The sequence below is a fragment of the Leptidea sinapis genome, chromosome Z (genome assembly GCF_905404315.1).
Source record: "Leptidea sinapis chromosome Z, ilLepSina1.1, whole genome shotgun sequence".
In the NCBI taxonomy this organism is placed as follows: domain Eukaryota; kingdom Metazoa; phylum Arthropoda; class Insecta; order Lepidoptera; family Pieridae; genus Leptidea; species Leptidea sinapis.
The window spans coordinates 21,690,887-21,714,288 of record NC_066312.1 but is presented as its reverse complement, the minus strand read 5'-3'; the positions used below and the strand labels follow the sequence as shown (position 1 = coordinate 21,714,288).

Sequence of the window (23,402 nt, the reverse complement as noted above, 5' to 3'; positions counted from 1 at the left end):
GGAATATTGTCAGTTGTTGTCAATACATTGAACTTGCGATGGTAATGACTTTGACATTAAAGTCTGCAATGCGAATATGATTATCACATGAAGCACCTCCGATCAAAATAAACAAAAGGTGCGAATTGTGAGTAATGCTTATTATCTATACATTTATGACTATTAATTATTAAGATGATTTAGTAAACATAGAAATGGTATTTTCTCTAATAAAACTACTGTTACGATTGATCAAGTTTTAATAAAATATTGGGATTTTTTTAAAGTACAATAAACGATGTTACGTAATTGTTATAAAAGCTGTATCAGACTGAACTACTTTAAAAATTTTAGTCAACTTGATACAGTTAACGTAATTGAGATTGTCCACAAACTGGTTTCGTTTCCCAGAAAGTCGTGTCAGCCAACTCTTATAAATATATTTACATAACCTCTTTATGATGTTCAATCTCTGTAGGTATAATTGGTCTTCAATCATTCTACCAGTGGGAGGCTTCTTTGCACAGGAAACCGGCTAGATTGTGGGTACCACAACGGCGCCAATTTCTGCCGTGAAGCAGTAATGTGTAATCATAACTGACTGTCTGAAGGGCGCCGTAGCTAGTGAAATTACTGGGCAAATGAGACTTAACATCTTATGTCTCAAGGTGACTTGAATTGTGCCGCTCAGAATTTTTGGGTTTTTCAAAAACCCTGAGTGGCACTGCATTGTAATGGGTAGGGCGTATCAATTACCGTCAGCTGAACGTCCTGCTCATCTCGTCCCTTATTTTCATTTAAAAAAATTCTCACTTAAGATTGTTTGATGTCAAAGTATATAGAGAGGAAATACAATTTCTATTTGTTTCATGCGATCCATCTAGTTAGTACTCGACGTCGCTATAGAGATATAGCGACGTTGATGATACGATGAATCTTTTTGTAAAATTGTCATTTTTTAAGTTTAATTACATATAAATTATTCTCAGCTAAATTTGACGCCACAAAATACACGTGCTGGGACATGGTCCGCGCCTACGTCATCATTTACGAGGCATTGATGGATGACCCGACTGACCAAGTCTTCGGTTTCGTCCATGTTGGTGATGGAAGCGGCTCCTCGAAATCCCACGTCACTGTCTGGAACCCAGTGGACTTCGCCAGATTTATTAAATGGGGAGAGGTGAATATCATTTACAATTTCCGAACAAAAAGGATTGGAGAAAACTGACACCCCTTTTGTAAACATCAGGAAAGTTTTTGTATTGTATTTGATTTACTAATTTAGGACAAAAATTACACATAATATCCATATTGGCCACGTTTACATCAATTTACAGGTTAATTATACAAATTACTGTAAAATACAATGCATTGTGCAGTGACGCAAGATAATACTCAAACGCTACGATTTACTTGAGTAGGTATAAAATAAAATAAATAATAATTATAAAAATGTAAATAAATAAAGTTGCGAGTATTATATCAACATTATGAAGTTCTCGATACCAGCGTTGACTAACCAGCGCACGTACCAGTAGCGTCCGTTCACGAGCATGACACATGGACCAGCCATCGCCTCCCTCGACCATATTATAGGGAAGAGAATTATTCGTCCCATGAGGCTATCACAAGTAGAAATTAAATGAGCAAGACGAAGCCTGCCACTAGAACTCAACCAAACAACAATAAACAAAGAATAATGCGTATAATAAATGCAATATATGGTTCACAATTTTCTTACGGACCACAAGATTCTTTTAATAATCACGAATTGAACCCAACCTGAGAGTGATAAGTACCTACTAGTGATTTTAGACAAAAACATTCAGTTTTTTGAAATTAAAGACATGTAGGTACTGGAAAAATGGAAACATGTTTGGTTTAGTCTTTGTCTGAGCCCATATCAACTAAAAACACGAACTAATTTATAATAGATTTTAAAATATTGTTTGAGAATAGAAAGAATGAAATATACTAAATAGCAAAATACAAGCGACAGAAAAAAAATCACGAACGAAGACGTGTATTTAAAATGGTTTCAATTCTTGTTTGCAAACGAACACACTAATCCGCCGATCAAACAACGGAACCGGTTCAGTGCGCAATTTTACAAGCCATCTACAGTTGTTTAAAAATATATTTTCAATTTGTGTTTCAAATTTGCATCTGTAATGCTATCAATAAAAGAGGTGTTTAAATAATTTAATAGCCTCGGAACAATATATCGAGTGGTTTATTCTCCATATGTATTCCTAGCACCAACTGTCTGTAGTCTCTTGTTAGGTTTAAGACGAGTTTGAATGTTGTATGAATGTGAATTTGTATGTTTTTATTAAATAATCTCTTTTAGCCAGCAAAATGGTAGTTTAGAGTGAACTGAAAGTACTTAACAGTACCGAAATAGTGTGTTGTCTTTGTTTCTTTCTTATTGTTCAATCATAATTACTGCAAAATCAAATATATTTTATAACTATACTTCAGTAGGAGAATATAATTTCCATATTGACGTTTTAAAATTCAAATGACACCTAAAATTACCTCCTACTCAAAGCTAAGACTTAAATTTTCATACACGTTAACAATAAAAATAAATAATTCAGCTTAGATGATAATGCTAGTCTTACATAATATATTGCCTTCACATAATGCTAAGTTGTGTTTGCATCCCACCTGAGTGTTCAAAATCAAATATTTTTATTCAAAATAGAATTTAAAATCACTTATGGAACCTCAAAAACCAAACCAAAGCCCATTCGAAATAGTATACATCAGACTTGATAAGAACTGGCGCAAGAAACTCAGCTTCAATTGTGAAGTCTTTGACCTGATCGGCGTTCTGAAGTACTTTCTACTCTTACCCTTTCTCGACATTCAAAGATCTTTCCCTCGCTCGTTTACTAAAAAAATTTGGAGTTCTTCTCATTTGGCAGTATTCCAGTAAGGTAATTATGTCATATCATAATAAAATACATGAAAGAATAACAGTAAGGACTCGTTCATGCTTTGGATAACATTTATTGTTAATTAGGTTCCAATAAGCAAATTTGTTAATATCGTGTTCTATTTTAAAACAATACCTCTCTCTGTTTTTTTATTTTATTATCTCTTACTTTCATTTATCATACAAAAGACCTTATTAAAATCTGTAGGAACTATTGAAAAGTTGATAAGGCTCTTGTTACAACTTGTTTGCGTTCTAATGAAAAATTAACCCATTCGTCATTAAGCACACTAATTTAGTAATAAACATACCAGTGCCTTCAATTATTGGAAATCTTGTAAATAAGAGAAAATCAGCATAATAACAGATGATAACGGATCGCGTGAATACCATTAATTACTAATAATCTACGTTCTACACGTCTTGACTTTTAGCAATTACTGTAACTCTTATTAAAATTTGAATCATAAAGGAATTGTTTGGCCTTTAGCCTTGGTATTGCAAAATTTAAATTTATTGAAGTAAAATATTCTTTAGAAACATTGAGTGCATTCTAGAGGGGGTAAACTTACGAGGTTGCGACACCGACATGCTTATAAAAAGTATTCTTGATAAATCTTTTTTTGAACAACCAAGTAAGTAGTTTTTTTGTAATCCAAGACCTACGCTGCGTCATATAAATCTTCCACTCGTTCTCTTTGGTACACTTTCACTGTGTTTCCCTTCCAAACAAAGACGCATTAACTACATTAAAAGAGTCGTCTTAAAAAATTTCTTGAACCGCCATGGCAGCCATCCAACCACTAAAATATAAATATGTTGTTTACAATACAATGATGTTTTACAAACAATCGAAACTCGCTTTACAAAATACAGCACAAAGTCAAATTTCGGTTGTCACCTTTGAATCAATCTAGAACATTCGATCAACGCATACCTTTATCAAGGAACTGGATGTAGACTTGTCGTAATCGAAACAATATTTAATCGTAGTGGCATTTATATAAGTTGCATTCACGAAATAATAAGTCTTTGTAATTTGTTGTTAGTTGATACAATAATTGTCACTTCCTGTAAAAATTTCTGTTGAAAGGCACAAAACGCATTATTTTCTCAAAATTGATTCCTTTAGAATTCTTTTTGATGTCATTTCTGATAACTACTAGATACTACTACCGCTCCGGAAACAAATGTTACGATGACAACTGTGTTTTTAAGAAGTAGAAGTATACCAACTTTTACAAATTTTTTTTCAGCAATCGTTCCCCATGCGCCACAAGGAGTTTCAATTATTCAATGTGCCGGCAGCCCTAAAGTACATAATCGACTTCGCCGCAACCAAGGTTTCGACTAAAATGAGTGACAGATTACGTGTAAGTATATTAATTAATAAATCAATGTACTTAAATAAAAATAAACCCCTTTTCTCGTGATCACGCTATAACTTGAGAACGGCTTTACCGATTTCATTCATCTTTTTTTTAAAGTTTTCTAATACAAAATACTTCGTGGAAGGTTCTTGCGTGTAATATAAATTCAGGAAATTGGGCAGAAACTTTTTTAATGTAACCTTAGCCCCAGTGTTATTTGAAATAAATTTCAGTTGTTTGGCAGGAAGAGATAGATCACACACCGACAAGTTTAGATAATAAATTAGTTCGTTTTTTTTAACAGAATGTCTGTTGGGTCAGCTAGTACATAATAGATAAAATTCAATACAACTCTCCAAGATCTCGAATAGATTACAATAGATTCACTTACATTTTCTATCTTGCTGTATCTTCTCTCTCGCAAATTTGTTTGTCTAAGCGCTAGTATATTTGATAATGTAGTTGCCAATCTATAGAGACAGTGTATACACTTTACACATTATATATAATTAATAATGACAATTATGTTATCTATAAAGCCTGAAAACGTGAAAACCTTATTTAAAAAATACATCCACATGCTGTACCTACTCATTTTCTTTTAAGTAATATCATTGTAATGTAAAATCGTGCACTGTTGTTCAATAACTTTTTGAATGTCCTGTGCTTTTGATTTTAAAGACACTTTCAGGTCTGTTTTGCTTATCCAAGAATCACGATTATTTTTAAGTAACATATTTTAATGTGGTGTTATGGTGTGTAAGTTGTTTTAATGTTTTTCGAAGTCAAATCCATTTCAAAAGAGAATACATTTAATATTTGAGAAGACTACTGGTTAACTTAAAAATCTGCAGTAGCAATTTTTTTAACCTCGTAGGTAATAAATAGGTGTCAAACGAATATTTTTTGTCCACTTCTGCTCTTCTTTGCTTTTCTACGATCGGGTTCATGATACTATATCCTATAACATCACATGCAAAGTTTATCTGTAGTTCTAATGTTCGTTTAAGACGTTGAACTTGATTCAAACTAATGCCTGAAGTTGTCTTAATTTGTTGATATATGTTATTATATTTAATGCAATATGCTTACTTTAATATACATAAATACTTATAAACGTCCAACAAACATCCATATTCATCAATTATTATAAATGGGCGCTGATTCGAACCCGGGCCCTCTAGCTCAGTAGGCAGGCTAACCTAATCACTAGGCTATATAGGTCGTATTGCAAAGTAAACTTTATCATCCTCGTCTATGCTTCGCCTCGAAATTATCAGGCCAATGACAATTAAATGTCGTTGTCACCATATACCTACAGTCACGGACCAGTAAAAAAATAAGGACTCCGTGTCACGTTACATAACAGTGTAGCACCAAAAGAAGCCGATTAACGTGTAAATACATAGCCCCACGCACACACTTACACTACTACAGGCCGATAGGCGGCCATTATGAGAATTGTCATCGTCTGTGACAGATCAGTTTGCGTCTCAATATAATATTTTTAAAATGCCGTCGTGCGTTGTGAACAAGTGGAAAAACGATACTATATAAGTATTTGTGGTCATATATGTATTGATTAACTAGTATCCCCTGTAACCGCACACACACTAGTTATGCTAGTTGTGCTTCACTTGCAAATATCACGCCGCGGAGTCCTTCTTTTTTTACTCGTCCGTGACTTACAGTATCCCAGCGTACAAACAGATAAAGCGTGCGAGAAAGAAGTACCTACATCTTTAACAGAGCAAGATCGAAAAGGTAAGCGAATCTATTGTAGGTAACTGGTTTTGATTACCAAGTCTAACAGTCATCTGCTCCTTAGTATATTGAATATAAACCCACTAGCTACTGTATTCTCGTGCTGTCGGGTCGTCTATAAGTCTATGTTTGTTACTATGACTGCAACGAGTCTAATAGAACATTTTATTTAGTCAAACTTGTCTCGACGCACCACAGACGCGTCTTATTTTTTTGTAGATGAGGACAAACCTGATGGCTAGTAATCATCGCCCCTCAAACTCTCTTCATACATTTTTTGAAGGAAGAAGAATGTTCGTGTATCGTTCTGGAAACAACGCGCAAGAAATTTCATTCTATAGTATACCTACGTGTTTGTAAAGTTCCTAGAAGACCATACTGAGAAAATACCGCACAGCTAATAATGACTAGATATTTTGTGACGTGTTCCAACGACGTATCTGGCATTTAACCAGTTCCTCATGGTATCTGATATCGATTCTATTTTGTAGCTCTGTTTTAAGAAGTATGTTTTCTAAGTATATTAACATTTGAAATAAAATTTTCAGCTCCACACTACTCACAAAGGTATGTACAAAGAAGTGGATCTTTCTTGTCTCCCTGTTGAGTTCGGTGGCGACATACCCTTACAAGAAATGGTGAAATATACGCGCGAATTATTATTGGAGAAACGTCAGACAATTCTCGATTTAGACAAGATGGAAATATTAAGTACGAAAGGTATTATTTCTTCAAGGAATAGTGGAAACTCTTTACGGGAAGGAGTCACATCCGTCGAGGGAAGTTTTAGAAAACTCGAAATAGACTAGTTTTGTGTTTAGTTACACAAATATGGCAGGTGCTGTTTTGTGTAACCTTGAGAATAAATATTAAAGTATGTTCAATTGAAAATTATGTGAACATTTTCTCATCTGTATCATTATAAAGTATAAATAAAGTAAAAAATATATACCTTTCTAGGGCAAGTAGTGTTAAAACATCCCTACTGTATTTTTTTAAAAAAAGAACCATGAATTTTTGATGACAAGACCGATAAAAAAACTTTCTTTATTGTAGTAGACAATTATCTTTTCTTGCCAGACATAAATTTAGCCAGTTCATAACATTTATTCAATTTTAAGGATTTCGTTTCGTTATTTATTAAGAGTTTTTTTTATATAAAGTCAATAGGCCTGGGTTCTCCTTAGATTCGCTTTTATCGGTTGAATCTTCGCTGAAAATCTATCCCTAAAGGTTGTGCTTAAACAATGTGAGCATTTATGGATTATTATTTAAGTCAACTTCTGGATATGGATTCATTTTGATGGGTACTTGGGTACTTGTTGAAATTAGTTTGGGCACCGCGGGCATTAGAAAGTAAACTTAGCTAAGAGTGACAACAACATTCTGCAATTATGTTTACTTATAGCAGACAGTATTGTATACATATACCTTCACTTAATTTAGGTTTTTAGAATGTAAGTGTACAAGCTTGAAGCACGAATTTATATGGAAATAATTTCGTATGAAAACAAGCTTACTACAAGTCAACATAGTGTTATCTGCTGACAAATCAGCAAGGCCAAAACACCTGATAAAAATTTCAGGATTTGTTCGAGTTAGAACAATTTGAATAAATCCTTCAAACATTCGACATGCGAACTAGGTTGCGACATTCAAGCTGTATAAAAGTTTTTAGTTAAGGAGGTTACTTGGCTTTCTGCTATTGTGACTTAGTATATTATGTACTCCGTATTGAAAATGTGATAAGTTTTTAAGATTAAATTTTAATTGAAAATAATATCAAATACTCCCTTATTGTAATATAGCATGTAATACGATAATAATAAATGTTTTAATAATTTGTGCTCTTATCATTTTAATATTATAATTTTCCATAAAATTCTTTTTTTCATTCATAGACTCACGCCTTGTTCCCGTCGGGGTAGGCAGAGACAATAGAATGCCATTTGCTTCTATCCTTACAGACCTCACGCGCTTCCACTACATTCATTACTCTTTTCATACATGCTCGCCGGTTGCGGGTGCTTCGGACATTTCCTTTTCTCAAAACTTTTCCTATTTGGTCGACGAATGTTCTACGAGGTCTCCCGCGACCGACTTGCCCACACACACTTGCCTTATATATTTGATGCGTCATTCTTTCTTCACTCATTCGCTCCACGTGTCCAAACCATTACAGCATTCCTTTTTCAGTCCTTGTCACAACATCCTCATTCAAACCACAACGCGCTCGTTCGCATTCGGAATTCTATCAGTCAGTCTTACCCCACACATACTACGCAGTGATCGCATCTCAGCTGCGTTAATTATGCTTTTATGCGTCTTCTGCCACTTCTGCCTGCGTAATATTACACTCAGTCAACCTTTTATCCTTCTCAAATACCATTACTTTCGTCTTTCTTGCATTCACTTTCAAACCTCTCGCTTTTAAGCTCTCGTTCAAGCAGTCCATCATTTGTTGCAACTCATTTACCGATGATAAAAAAAAAACTTGATCATCGGCGTACAAGAGGCACTTAACAAACAACCCTTCCATATTGATTCCACATTGCATTTCTCTCACATCATTCATGCATCTATCCATGAATAGGTTGAACAACCAAGGCGAGGCTACACAACCTTGTCTGACACCTTTGGAGATATCAAACCAGCCCGTATAGGCACAATTAATACGAACACAGGCTTGAGAATCCCTGTACAGAGATATCAGAGCCATTATCAGAAAATTGTCCATACATAGATTAAACCTTCCATAATTCCTTTCTATTCACCCTATCATATGCCTTTTCCAAGTCTGTGAACGCGCAATATTCTTTCTGGTTTTTTGCCAGACAATTTTCAGTGATGCAGCGTAAGGAAAAGACTTAATCCGTACATCCTATTCCCTTCCGAAATCCCGCTTGCACATTCCATACCCTGTCATAAGTCACATTCATTACTCTTTCAATCAATATTCTGGCATACACTTTTACAACAACACTAAGAAGGCTGATCCCGCGATAATTATTTTGACATTCCTGCGAACCTTTGCCTTTATAAATTGGGATAATCACTGCCTTCGTCCAATCGTCTGGAACTTGGCCCTGTTTCCTACATAAATTAAATAGGCGATGCAGCAGGCTCACTATTAGTCCATCGCCAGCCTTCACCATTTCAGTCGTCACTCGATCATACCCAGCAGACTTTCCTGACCTCTTAACGCTTTCATAATTTCATCCATTCCAATTTCATCACTTCATCCATTCCAATTTCATCACTCGGGTCCACAAACATATCTATTAACTCTTCTTGCTCTTTTTCACTTGCATCTTTCTCGAATAAGCTCTCAAACTAATTCTTCCAGCACTCTAATATCATACTTTCTTCATTCATGACCTCACCTCGTTCATTCCTAATCAGTTTCATAGATGAATTTATATTTTTGCCTTTAAACTTTGAAGATTAATCGAGGACCGATGAAAATACACACGTTTGATAAGATTATTCCATCAATTTGCAAACTAAGAATTTTGCCAATTTATATAATTTTTAAATAAATAAATAACTAATAAGCGCCATCTAGCAATTTATAGTAAAACTAGAAAAACTACAAAGGAACTGCGCGACATGTCAAGACAGTTCCACAAAATTATAGTATCTAATTCGTTTAGAAGCGAATAGATGGCGGTGAATTTGTATTTCACGCCATCTAGCAGCATTTTCATAAACTCTTAAAGCAATTATTAAACGCGTATACAAATGATGAAGTAATGTTTTTATTTACGAAAAGATGGCGCTGTTTAAGTAATCTGTTTCCGTTATAAATTATTAATGCGTGATTATTATAAGAGCTAGCTCGGTGATCTCCGGCTAGCTGAATTAAGTGATCTTTCAATAAAACTAAAATATTTTTATACGCAAATATTAAATTCCTTCATTCAATCTTAAAAAAAAATAATAGTTTAAAAAAACAAAAAAAACACGTTTTATATAAAATTCAACTAAAAAATAGAAAATAAATAATTGAAAAAAGTTAAAAAATATATATTTCATTATAAAAAAGCATGGGCTGCTTTTAAAGATAATATTAAAATAATAATTCTTCCACACCCCACGCTTTTTTATAATGAAATATATTTTTTTAAACTATTTTCAATTTAAATTTAAGCGTACAGAGAACTTATTTTGACGTATTATACCAGCCTGGCGCAACTCTCTAATAAACTCGAATATGTATGGCACTGCGCTAAAAATAATGGCGGCAAACGCTGTCTCATACATACATAAATAAATATAATCACGCCTCGTTCTCGTAGGGGTAGACAGAGACCAATTCTTTCCACTTGCTACAATCCTAACATACTTGTTTCGCTGCGTCAACTTTCATTATTCCTTTCATACATGCTCTTCGGTTTAGGGTACTCTTGACCTGGCCTTTTTCCAAGACGTCCCTGATTTGATCTTGAAACGTCCTCCTAGGTCTTCCCCTTCTAACACTTTCATTCCATTGGCCTTATACACTTTCTTCGTCAATCGTTCTTCATTCATTCTCTCGACATGTCCAAACCATCTCGGCATGCCTTTCTCATTTTTTGTCACAACATCTTTCAGACCACAACGTTTCCTAACTCACTATTTCTTATCGTGTCACGAATTTTAACTCCTATCATACATCTCAACACTCTCATCTCAACTGCATTAATTCTGCTTTCATATTTCTTCTGCCATACCCAACTTTCACATCCGTACATGAGTTTTGGAACCAACACCCCCTCATGCACAGCCAAACTAGCCTTATTAGACACCTTCTGCCTGTTCATAAAGGAGTGCAAAGCTCCATTTACCATGTTTCCTGCATTCACTCTTCTTTCAATATCACTCTCATACTTTCCATCTCTTGTAAACTTAGAACCCAGATACACAAACTCATTCACCTGTTCAATTCTTTCATCTCCAATCACAATATTGCAGTCTGTCACTACCTCATCTCTTTCAAACACCATCACTTTCGTCTTCTTTACATTCATCTTCATTCCATTTCTGCCAAAAGTTCCATTCATAGCAGTTACCATCTCCTTCAACTCATCGGCCGAAGATGCAAGTAATAATCCATCTTGGTTTTTTTGTGTACGTTAGCCTCCGTTAAAATCAAAGTTTTAAATTATAAATATAGTGAAATTATTACCTCAGTGTTTAAAAAGTTAATTAGTATCCTAATTCGAAGATAAATTGGTGTTGCACCAAAATTTCCAGTGGATCCGGCACAAATCACTGTCAACATTTTACTGTACTATCGCGTCTATTGAATAATAAGCAGAACACAACAACACAAAAACAAGAACAAGAATATTTAAAACAGTGTACAGAGAAACAATTGAATCAACACGCTGCAGTTTATAAAGTGTAACTATCCTTCACTGTGTTCAATCTAATCTAACTGTAACGGTATTGTGTATAATTGTGTTGGGTATTACAAAAATACATTTTTTCTTTTTATGCGTGAGGGTACTTTTAAAACTACAATTAAACTTTACGTTGAGACACCTGAACTGCTTGAACTTTAAATTTTACAGTTTTCAGACCGTGCCTCAAATACCGCGTAGCTCTGTAATAAGACGGTGGACTGATACAGTGACGACCCCAGTTCTAATCCCAAGTGAAATACAGATTTTTTTTATCTCAATTTTTATTTATTTTATATTACTTTGGAATTCTTGGTTTGCCGAAGCTAGTGCTCGTGTCCAACCAGACATTATTTGCTGTACTAAGACTTTTCCCAGGGGTTAACAATATCACACCAGTTCGTTGAACTATGTCTCAAAACGTAACATTACGTAATACTACTAAGAAAGTGCCTACAGATCGGTGTGAAAAATGTATAACTAGGGAAGAGATGGTGGAGCTGATTCGCGACGGGATTAACTCAACTTTTGAGGCTATATTTAAAGAATTTAAAGATGAGATTAAGGCTGATCTCAATAAATCAATAGCCTCTGAATTAAAGAAACAGATAAAATCGCTGCTAGTTGATATGGAACGAATGAAAGAATCTCAGGCTGGGCTACAAAATGATTTGGAAGATGCTAAGCAGCTTAATATGCAAACTTAAATCAGAAATTAAAAATAATGTGGAGCAAATTGAGGAAATAAAATCACAGATGGGAAAACAACAGCAATGGGGACGTTTAAACAATTTGGAAATTGTGGGTTTACCTGAAAAATCTAACGAATCTTTACCGGATATTATAAGAAAAAATGCGCTTCATGCAGGCGTAGCTCTTACTAGTGAACAAATTGAATTTATACACAGAGTACAACCGAGACAACATATATCGGGAAGACCTAAGCCGTTAGTTGTCAAACTAAGCAACCGTGATTTAAAGGATCATATCCTATCAGGGCTACGTAGAAAAAGAGGCATACAGACTTCTGATATAGGAATAAGTGGCAGCTCACAAAAATTCTTCGTTAACGAACATCTTACTCCTGTAAACAAAAATATTTTTAATGAAGCTAAGAAACTAGCCTTGGAAAAGGGATATAAATTTATATGGATAAGAAACTGCAACATTTTTTTAAGAAGAAGCGAACAACAGCCTGTTATATCCATCAATTCAATGAAAGATTTAGCGAAGATTGTGTAGTTGTCGTTGATTGTTTTACTTTTATTGTTTTTTTATATTCAGCCTTACACATATTATTAACACACAATTACCTACTAATCAAGTACACATCACACTTCAAAATTTGTCACCTCACTGTACACAATTTTTATTTTATTTGGAAAAAAGGCCCTTTTTTTTATAAAATTAGTACCAACTTATTTCACAATTGAAGAATACTTAAAAGTCTGTACTTTACTCTGCATTTATACATTTCATAATAGTGGGGACTAATATACTTAATATTTTCTATCAAAATGTTCGTGGCCTTCGCACAAAATTAGACCAGTTTAAGGGAAATTTATCACTGCAAAATTTTGAGATAGTTCTGGTCACAGAAACGTGGCTAAATAGTGAATTTTACAACGGAGAACTAGGCAATAGCTACTATGATATATTTCGCTGTGACCGTTCCACCAATACATCAAACAAAAGGCATGGAGGCGGTGTTATGGTATGTATATCATCTAAATTGCAAGCGTTTGAGAGACACGACTGGGAAAGCAGCGGAGTAGAATCTTTATGGATTACAGTCCCACACACATCTTTTAGGACCAAAGGTAAGAAAAATCTTCATATAATAATTGCCTATATTCCTCCTGACTTAATGCAACCTAAACGCCTTGAAGCGTTTTCAATGTCAGTCGCAAAAGCCATAACATCTAACACAGATGACAATTTTTTAATAATAGGAGATTTCAATCTACCAAACATAGAATGGTCCACCAACTCTGGACCTTCTATATTAAGGAAAGGAAGTACAGAACTACAAAAGGTATCTGAGCTCTTTATAGAACAAATAAATGTTTCAGGACTCAAACAATATAACCTTACTTGCAATCATAGTAATAATATATTAGATTTAATATTCAGTAATTTTTTCTTAAGTGTTACTAAATCTAACACATCTTTAGTGAATGTAGATAAATATCATCCATGTTTAGAAATCGACGCATCCGAACTAATGCTACGCAATTTTCCGAAAACACATCCTGAAAAACACAATTTTTTCCGGGCTAACTATGACGAAATTAACAAAGCTTTAATCGAAATCAATTGGCATCTGGTTCTTAGAGGTGTAAATATTGACGATATTGTTAAAACATTTTATACAACATTGTTTAAAATAATAGAGACATTTGTGCCAAAAAGTAAAAGAAGATTGCAGAAATATCCTCTTTGGTATTCAAAATCACTTATTCATATAATAAAAGATAAAAAGAAGGCTCATAAAAGATGGAAAACTTATAAAAATCCAAGAGATTACGATGAATTTTCTTTACTGCGAGCTCGTGAAAAAAGTTATTAGAAAATGTTACGATTCTCACATAGAGCACTTACAAAATAATGTCATAAAAAATCCAAAACATTTATGGACGCATATAAAGAATTCAAGACAGAACAATTTGGGATATCCTAATCCAATTAGCCAAGGAAATCAAGTTTTTTCAACAGAACAGGATGCATGTGAAGGTTTCAGTAAGTTTTTTGAAAGTGTGTTTCAAAGTCCCGCGACAAGATACAATCTCCCGCTCTTACCAGAATCTGATGATATTTGCAATGGTATAAATGTAACTAAAGAAGAAGTTTATAAGATACTTAATACATTAGACGTAAGTAAAGGCCCAGGGAGTGATGGATTGCCAAATATATTTTTACAAAAGTGTTCAAAAACTCTGACTGAACCTCTGACCCATATTTTCAATTTATCTCTTAATACATTTGGAATATTCCCGACTATTTGGAAGGAGGCCCTTATTGTACCTATCCATAAAAACGGCCCCAGAAATAAAATTGAACAGTATCGTCCTATTTCAATACTGAATTCATTTGGAAAGCTATTTGAAAAATTAGTATTTAATAAAATCAGTCCAATTATTATGAAACAAATTCCCTCAGCACAACATAGATTTATACCAAAACGCTCGACAGTAACAAACTTGGCTCTTTTTTCCGATTTCATTTTAAACAGTATGGATGATGAATACCAAGTAGATGTAATTTATACAGATTTCCAAAAAGCATTTGACCGCGTGGCTCATATAATACTACTTCACAAACTGCATGCTCTAGGAATTCGGGGAGATCTCTATAGATGGATAAAATCGTACATTACCAAACGAAGGCAAGCAGTAGTTACAGGTAGTTTCAAGAGTAGTTATACAGAAATTCTGTCGGGTGTACTACAAGGATCTATTTTAGGGCCTCTCTTGTATAACGCTTACCTATTCGATATTGATTTGTGGATAAAAAATTCAAAATATTTACTATTTGCCGATGACAAAAAAATTTTCATAAAAGTTGGTTGCCTTAATGACTGCGTTCGATTACAGGGAGACTTAAATAACTTGTCAGAGTATTATAAACTAAATAGAATATCGATAAATGCAGATAAATGCTTGCACGTATCTTTTACACGTAAAAAACAAATATATAACTATGAGTATAAAATAGATAATCATTTAATAAAATCAGTTACAACAGTAAGAGATTTGGGAATATACTTAGATTATAAAATGACTTTAACTCATCATATGGACATAATTAAAGATAAGGCCCTTAAGCAATTGGGCTTTGTTAAACGTACCTGTAAAACTTTTTATAATATCAAATGCATAAAAATGTTATATTTCGCACTTGTTAGAAGTCTACTAGAATATGCATCCAATATCTGGTCTCCACACTATACAACTTACATACAAAAAATTGAAACTGTACAAAAAAAATTCCTAAAATATTTATGTTACAAAGCATATCATCCCTACACGTCATACGATGAAGCATGTAGATTTTTTAATATAGACCCACTGGAACTCCGCCGAAACCAACAAGATGTAATGTTTCTACATTCTGTATTACTATATTATAAACTGTTCTGAATTATTAAGTGCCCTATCGTTTAATGTACCACAATATAGAACACGTCATACGAAACTCCTGGTTGCACCACGTACCAAAACGAACTATTATAAAAACTCAATTATTTGCAGGATTCAAAATAATTACAATAATAACTATGATATTCTAGATATCTTCATGTTAGAAAAGGATAAATTGAAGCGTGAAATTATTAAATTACACCAGTCTAAAGCAGTGCCATACTCATTTGTTTAAAATATATACATATTGTTATCTACTAACCACACACATACCCTTTCACACCCACACACATACGTTTTCACACCCACACACAAACATACACACAGTAAATAAGAAACACAAGAGGCAGTTGTTCTGTAATATATCTTGTTGTAAAACTGTTGTAAAATAATATTGTCAATATGAGTAATCTATAATGGCCTTAAGAATTATGTTATACATTATTGTTTATTAACGTTTACTGTAACGCTGTTGATTACCAATAAATAAATAAAAAATAAATACTTGGTCATCAGCATAGAGAAAACATTTGACGAGTAACTCATTCATTCTCAGCCCACTGTCATTCTCTTTTAAATCAAGCAATTGTTCATGAACAGATTAAACACCCACGGTGACGCTACACATCCCTGTCTAACACCTTTTTCGATATTAAACTATTCACTGTATGCCCCGTTTATCCTTACGCAAGCACTCGAATCTCTATAAAGAGACTGCAATGCTCGTATGAGGACACTGCTCACACCGTTCGCGGACAATGCTAAACACAATTCATTCCTCACCACTCTATCATAGGCCTTTTCTAGATCCACGAAATCGCAATAAACCTTCTGGTATTTGGCCAAAAACTTTTCGGCTATGCACCGCAAGGAAAAGACCTGATCCGTACATCCCATTCCCTTTCTAAATCCCGCTTGTACGTCCCATACTTTATCGTCTGTTTCAGTCACAACTCTTTCGCATACAATTTACCGACGACGATGAGAAGGCTTACAGCGCGGTAATTCCTGCAGTCCTGCCGTGACCCTTTTCTCTTATACAATGGCACAATTACAGCTTTGCACCAGTCTCCTGGTACTTGCCCATTTCGCCAGCACAGATTGAAAAGGCGGTACAGCTGGCTAGCCACTATGCCCTGTCCAGCCCTCAGCATCTAGACGGTAATCCTGTCATACCCTGCAGCCTTACCTAATCTCATACTTTTCAATGCTTTCACTATTTCATCCATCCTTATCTCACTTTCATCAACATTTATATTACTTTCAATAGAAGATGCCGAATGTTGTTCATGCACTTCCTCTCTTTCAAACAAACTTTCAAAATACTCTTTCCATCTCTTTAGCACACATTACATCTCAACACTCTCATCTCAACTGCATTAATTCTGCTTTCATATTTCTTCTGCCATACCCAACTTTCACATCCGTACATGAGTTTTGGAACCAACACCCCCTCATGCACAGCCAAACTAGCCTTATTAGACACCTTCTGCCTGTTCATAAAGGAGTGCAAAGCTCCATTTACCATGTTTCCTGCATTCACTCTTCTTTCAATATCACTCTCATACTTTCCATCTCTTGTAAACTTAGAACCCAGATACACAAACTCATTCACCTGTTCAATTCTTTCATCTCCAATCACAATATTGCAGTCTGTCACTACCTCATCTCTTTCAAACACCATCACTTTCGTCTTCTTTACATTCATCTTCATTCCATTTCTGCCAAAAGTTCCATTCATAGCAGTTACCATCTCCTTCAACTCATCGGCCGAAGATGCAAGTAATAATCCATCTTGGTTTTTTTGTGTACGTTAGCCTCCGTTAAAATCAAAGTTTTAAATTATAAATATAGTGAAATTATTACCTCAGTGTTTAAAAAGTTAATTAGTATCCTAATTCGAAGATAAATTGGTGTTGCACCAAAATTTCCAGTGGATCCGGCACAAATCACTGTCAACATTTTACTGTACTATCGCGTCTATTGAATAATAAGCAGAACACAACAACACAAAAACAAGAACAAGAATATTTAAAACAGTGTACAGAGAAACAATTGAATCAACACGCTGCAGTTTATAAAGTGTAACTATCCTTCACTGTGTTCAATCTAATCTAACTGTAACGGTATTGTGTATAATTGTGTTGGGTATTACAAAAATACATTTTTTCTTTTTATGCGTGAGGGTACTTTTAAAACTACAATTAAACTTTACGTTGAGACACCTGAACTGCTTGAACTTTAAATTTTACAGTTTTCAGACCGTGCCTCAAATACCGCGTAGCTCTGTAATAAGACGGTGGACTGATACAGTGACGACCCCAGTTCTAATCCCAAGTGAAATACAGATTTTTTTTATCTCAATTTTTATTTATTTTATATTACTTTGGAATTCTTGGTTTGCCGAAGCTAGTGCTCGTGTCCAACCAGACATTATTTGCTGTACTAAGACTTTTCCCAGGGGTTAACAATATCACACCAGTTCGTTGAACTATGTCTCAAAACGTAACATTACGTAATACTACTAAGAAAGTGCCTACAGATCGGTGTGAAAAATGTATAACTAGGGAAGAGATGGTGGAGCTGATTCGCGACGGGATTAACTCAACTTTTGAGGCTATATTTAAAGAATTTAAAGATGAGATTAAGGCTGATCTCAATAAATCAATAGCCTCTGAATTAAAGAAACAGATAAAATCGCTGCTAGTTGATATGGAACGAATGAAAGAATCTCAGGCTGGGCTACAAAATGATTTGGAAGATGCTAAGCAGCTTAATATGCAAACTTAAATCAGAAATTAAAAATAATGTGGAGCAAATTGAGGAAATAAAATCACAGATGGGAAAACAACAGCAATGGGGACGTTTAAACAATTTGGAAATTGTGGGTTTACCTGAAAAATCTAACGAATCTTTACCGGATATTATAAGAAAAAATGCGCTTCATGCAGGCGTAGCTCTTACTAGTGAACAAATTGAATTTATACACAGAGTACAACCGAGACAACATATATCGGGAAGACCTAAGCCGTTAGTTGTCAAACTAAGCAACCGTGATTTAAAGGATCATATCCTATCAGGGCTACGTAGAAAAAGAGGCATACAGACTTCTGATATAGGAATAAGTGGCAGCTCACAAAAATTCTTCGTTAACGAACATCTTACTCCTGTAAACAAAAATATTTTTAATGAAGCTAAGAAACTAGCCTTGGAAAAGGGATATAAATTTATATGGATAAGAAACTGCAACATTTTTTTAAGAAGAAGCGAACAACAGCCTGTTATATCCATCAATTCAATGAAAGATTTAGCGAAGATTGTGTAGTTGTCGTTGATTGTTTTACTTTTATTGTTTTTTTATATTCAGCCTTACACATATTATTAACACACAATTACCTACTAATCAAGTACACATCACACTTCAAAATTTGTCACCTCACTGTACACAATTTTTATTTTATTTGGAAAAAAGGCCCTTTTTTTTATAAAATTAGTACCAACTTATTTCACAATTGAAGAATACTTAAAAGTCTGTACTTTACTCTGCATTTATACATTTCATAATAGTGGGGACTAATATACTTAATATTTTCTATCAAAATGTTCGTGGCCTTCGCACAAAATTAGACCAGTTTAAGGGAAATTTATCACTGCAAAATTTTGAGATAGTTCTGGTCACAGAAACGTGGCTAAATAGTGAATTTTACAACGGAGAACTAGGCAATAGCTACTATGATATATTTCGCTGTGACCGTTCCACCAATACATCAAACAAAAGGCATGGAGGCGGTGTTATGGTATGTATATCATCTAAATTGCAAGCGTTTGAGAGACACGACTGGGAAAGCAGCGGAGTAGAATCTTTATGGATTACAGTCCCACACACATCTTTTAGGACCAAAGGTAAGAAAAATCTTCATATAATAATTGCCTATATTCCTCCTGACTTAATGCAACCTAAACGCCTTGAAGCGTTTTCAATGTCAGTCGCAAAAGCCATAACATCTAACACAGATGACAATTTTTTAATAATAGGAGATTTCAATCTACCAAACATAGAATGGTCCACCAACTCTGGACCTTCTATATTAAGGAAAGGAAGTACAGAACTACAAAAGGTATCTGAGCTCTTTATAGAACAAATAAATGTTTCAGGACTCAAACAATATAACCTTACTTGCAATCATAGTAATAATATATTAGATTTAATATTCAGTAATTTTTTCTTAAGTGTTACTAAATCTAACACATCTTTAGTGAATGTAGATAAATATCATCCATGTTTAGAAATCGACGCATCCGAACTAATGCTACGCAATTTTCCGAAAACACATCCTGAAAAACACAATTTTTTCCGGGCTAACTATGACGAAATTAACAAAGCTTTAATCGAAATCAATTGGCATCTGGTTCTTAGAGGTGTAAATATTGACGATATTGTTAAAACATTTTATACAACATTGTTTAAAATAATAGAGACATTTGTGCCAAAAAGTAAAAGAAGATTGCAGAAATATCCTCTTTGGTATTCAAAATCACTTATTCATATAATAAAAGATAAAAAGAAGGCTCATAAAAGATGGAAAACTTATAAAAATCCAAGAGATTACGATGAATTTTCTTTACTGCGAGCTCGTGAAAAAAGTTATTAGAAAATGTTACGATTCTCACATAGAGCACTTACAAAATAATGTCATAAAAAATCCAAAACATTTATGGACGCATATAAAGAATTCAAGACAGAACAATTTGGGATATCCTAATCCAATTAGCCAAGGAAATCAAGTTTTTTCAACAGAACAGGATGCATGTGAAGGTTTCAGTAAGTTTTTTGAAAGTGTGTTTCAAAGTCCCGCGACAAGATACAATCTCCCGCTCTTACCAGAATCTGATGATATTTGCAATGGTATAAATGTAACTAAAGAAGAAGTTTATAAGATACTTAATACATTAGACGTAAGTAAAGGCCCAGGGAGTGATGGATTGCCAAATATATTTTTACAAAAGTGTTCAAAAACTCTGACTGAACCTCTGACCCATATTTTCAATTTATCTCTTAATACATTTGGAATATTCCCGACTATTTGGAAGGAGGCCCTTATTGTACCTATCCATAAAAACGGCCCCAGAAATAAAATTGAACAGTATCGTCCTATTTCAATACTGAATTCATTTGGAAAGCTATTTGAAAAATTAGTATTTAATAAAATCAGTCCAATTATTATGAAACAAATTCCCTCAGCACAACATAGATTTATACCAAAACGCTCGACAGTAACAAACTTGGCTCTTTTTTCCGATTTCATTTTAAACAGTATGGATGATGAATACCAAGTAGATGTAATTTATACAGATTTCCAAAAAGCATTTGACCGCGTGGCTCATATAATACTACTTCACAAACTGCATGCTCTAGGAATTCGGGGAGATCTCTATAGATGGATAAAATCGTACATTACCAAACGAAGGCAAGCAGTAGTTACAGGTAGTTTCAAGAGTAGTTATACAGAAATTCTGTCGGGTGTACTACAAGGATCTATTTTAGGGCCTCTCTTGTATAACGCTTACCTATTCGATATTGATTTGTGGATAAAAAATTCAAAATATTTACTATTTGCCGATGACAAAAAAATTTTCATAAAAGTTGGTTGCCTTAATGACTGCGTTCGATTACAGGGAGACTTAAATAACTTGTCAGAGTATTATAAACTAAATAGAATATCGATAAATGCAGATAAATGCTTGCACGTATCTTTTACACGTAAAAAACAAATATATAACTATGAGTATAAAATAGATAATCATTTAATAAAATCAGTTACAACAGTAAGAGATTTGGGAATATACTTAGATTATAAAATGACTTTAACTCATCATATGGACATAATTAAAGATAAGGCCCTTAAGCAATTGGGCTTTGTTAAACGTACCTGTAAAACTTTTTATAATATCAAATGCATAAAAATGTTATATTTCGCACTTGTTAGAAGTCTACTAGAATATGCATCCAATATCTGGTCTCCACACTATACAACTTACATACAAAAAATTGAAACTGTACAAAAAAAATTCCTAAAATATTTATGTTACAAAGCATATCATCCCTACACGTCATACGATGAAGCATGTAGATTTTTTAATATAGACCCACTGGAACTCCGCCGAAACCAACAAGATGTAATGTTTCTACCTTCTGTATTACTATATTATAAACTGTTCTGAATTATTAAGTGCCCTATCGTTTAATGTACCACAATATAGAACACGTCATACGAAACTCCTGGTTGCACCACGTACCAAAACGAACTATTATAAAAACTCAATTATTTGCAGGATTCAAAATAATTACAATAATAACTATGATATTCTAGATATCTTCATGTTAGAAAAGGATAAATTGAAGCGTGAAATTATTAAATTACACCAGTCTAAAGCAGTGCCATACTCATTTGTTTAAAATATATACATATTGTTATCTACTAACCACACACATACCCTTTCACACCCACACACATACGTTTTCACACCCACACACAAACATACACACAGTAAATAAGAAACACAAGAGGCAGTTGTTCTGTAATATATCTTGTTGTAAAACTGTTGTAAAATAATATTGTCAATATGAGTAATCTATAATGGCCTTAAGAATTATGTTATACATTATTGTTTATTAACGTTTACTGTAACGCTGTTGATTACCAATAAATAAATAAAAAATAAATACTTGGTCATCAGCATAGAGAAAACATTTGACGAGTAACTCATTCATTCTCAGCCCACTGTCATTCTCTTTTAAATCAAGCAATTGTTCATGAACAGATTAAACACCCACGGTGACGCTACACATCCCTGTCTAACACCTTTTTCGATATTAAACTATTCACTGTATGCCCCGTTTATCCTTACGCAAGCACTCGAATCTCTATAAAGAGACTGCAATGCTCGTATGAGGACACTGCTCACACCGTTCGCGGACAATGCTAAACACAATTCATTCCTCACCACTCTATCATAGGCCTTTTCTAGATCCACGAAATCGCAATAAACCTTCTGGTATTTGGCCAAAAACTTTTCGGCTATGCACCGCAAGGAAAAGACCTGATCCGTACATCCCATTCCCTTTCTAAATCCCGCTTGTACGTCCCATACTTTATCGTCTGTTTCAGTCACAACTCTTTCGCATACAATTTACCGACGACGATGAGAAGGCTTACAGCGCGGTAATTCCTGCAGTCCTGCCGTGACCCTTTTCTCTTATACAATGGCACAATTACAGCTTTGCACCAGTCTCCTGGTACTTGCCCATTTCGCCAGCACAGATTGAAAAGGCGGTACAGCTGGCTAGCCACTATGCCCTGTCCAGCCCTCAGCATCTAGACGGTAATCCTGTCATACCCTGCAGCCTTACCTAATCTCATACTTTTCAATGCTTTCACTATTTCATCCATCCTTATCTCACTTTCATCAACATTTATATTACTTTCAATAGAAGATGCCGAATGTTGTTCATGCACTTCCTCTCTTTCAAACAAACTTTCAAAATACTCTTTCCATCTCTTTAGCACACATTCTTCTCCTCTTATAATGCTCCCATCTCGACTCCTGATTATGCTGAGCTCCGAGGTAGAAGTTTTTCCTCTGGCTGTTTTGATGGATTTCCAGAAGAATATTTTCCAGAATTATGTTTGACTGGAAATCTTCAGTGAGCCTCCTATCAAAATCATCCTTTCGTTCTTCTATAAAGAATTCTAGACACAATTTCTTTCGCTGATGATTTCAATCTTTAATACTTCGTTCTTGCTTCCTTTATCTCGTCATC

The 23,402-nt window shown here is 34.3% G+C and overlaps 4 protein-coding genes across 4 annotated transcripts in view; 3 read left to right on the top strand and 1 right to left on the bottom strand.

The window, feature by feature from the left end:
* LOC126978513 (clavesin-2) overlaps positions 1 to 7,900 on the top strand; it is a 30,111-nt gene extending 22,211 nt beyond the window's left edge. The window contains exons 5-7 of the mRNA XM_050827357.1: positions 969 to 1,162; positions 4,180 to 4,296; positions 6,606 to 7,900. Of these exons, the coding sequence (XP_050683314.1) occupies positions 969 to 1,162; positions 4,180 to 4,296; positions 6,606 to 6,866 (572 nt within the window). The 3' untranslated portion in view covers positions 6,867 to 7,900. The remainder of the gene's footprint in view (positions 1 to 968; positions 1,163 to 4,179; positions 4,297 to 6,605) is intronic.
* The window catches only part of LOC126978499 (chaoptin), a 310,992-nt gene that overhangs the window by 40,805 nt on the left and 246,785 nt on the right, over positions 1 to 23,402 (bottom strand). The gene's annotated exons all lie outside the window — the stretch shown is intronic.
* Positions 12,198 to 12,683, top strand: LOC126978977 (uncharacterized). The gene has a single exon (XM_050828113.1). The coding sequence runs from the start codon at positions 12,198 to 12,200 to the stop codon at positions 12,681 to 12,683; it is 486 nt and encodes a 161-aa protein (XP_050684070.1).
* Positions 18,420 to 18,905, top strand: LOC126978976 (uncharacterized). Its single transcript, XM_050828112.1, has one exon. It carries the CDS (start codon positions 18,420 to 18,422, stop codon positions 18,903 to 18,905), a length of 486 nt encoding a protein of 161 aa, XP_050684069.1.

Bases quoted from the DNA above. Each gene is read 5' to 3' on its own strand.
- LOC126978977 (XM_050828113.1), top strand. From the start codon at position 12,198: ATGGGAAAACAACAGCAATGGGGACGTTTAAACAATTTGGAAATTGTG.
- LOC126978976 (XM_050828112.1), top strand. From the start codon at position 18,420: ATGGGAAAACAACAGCAATGGGGACGTTTAAACAATTTGGAAATTGTG.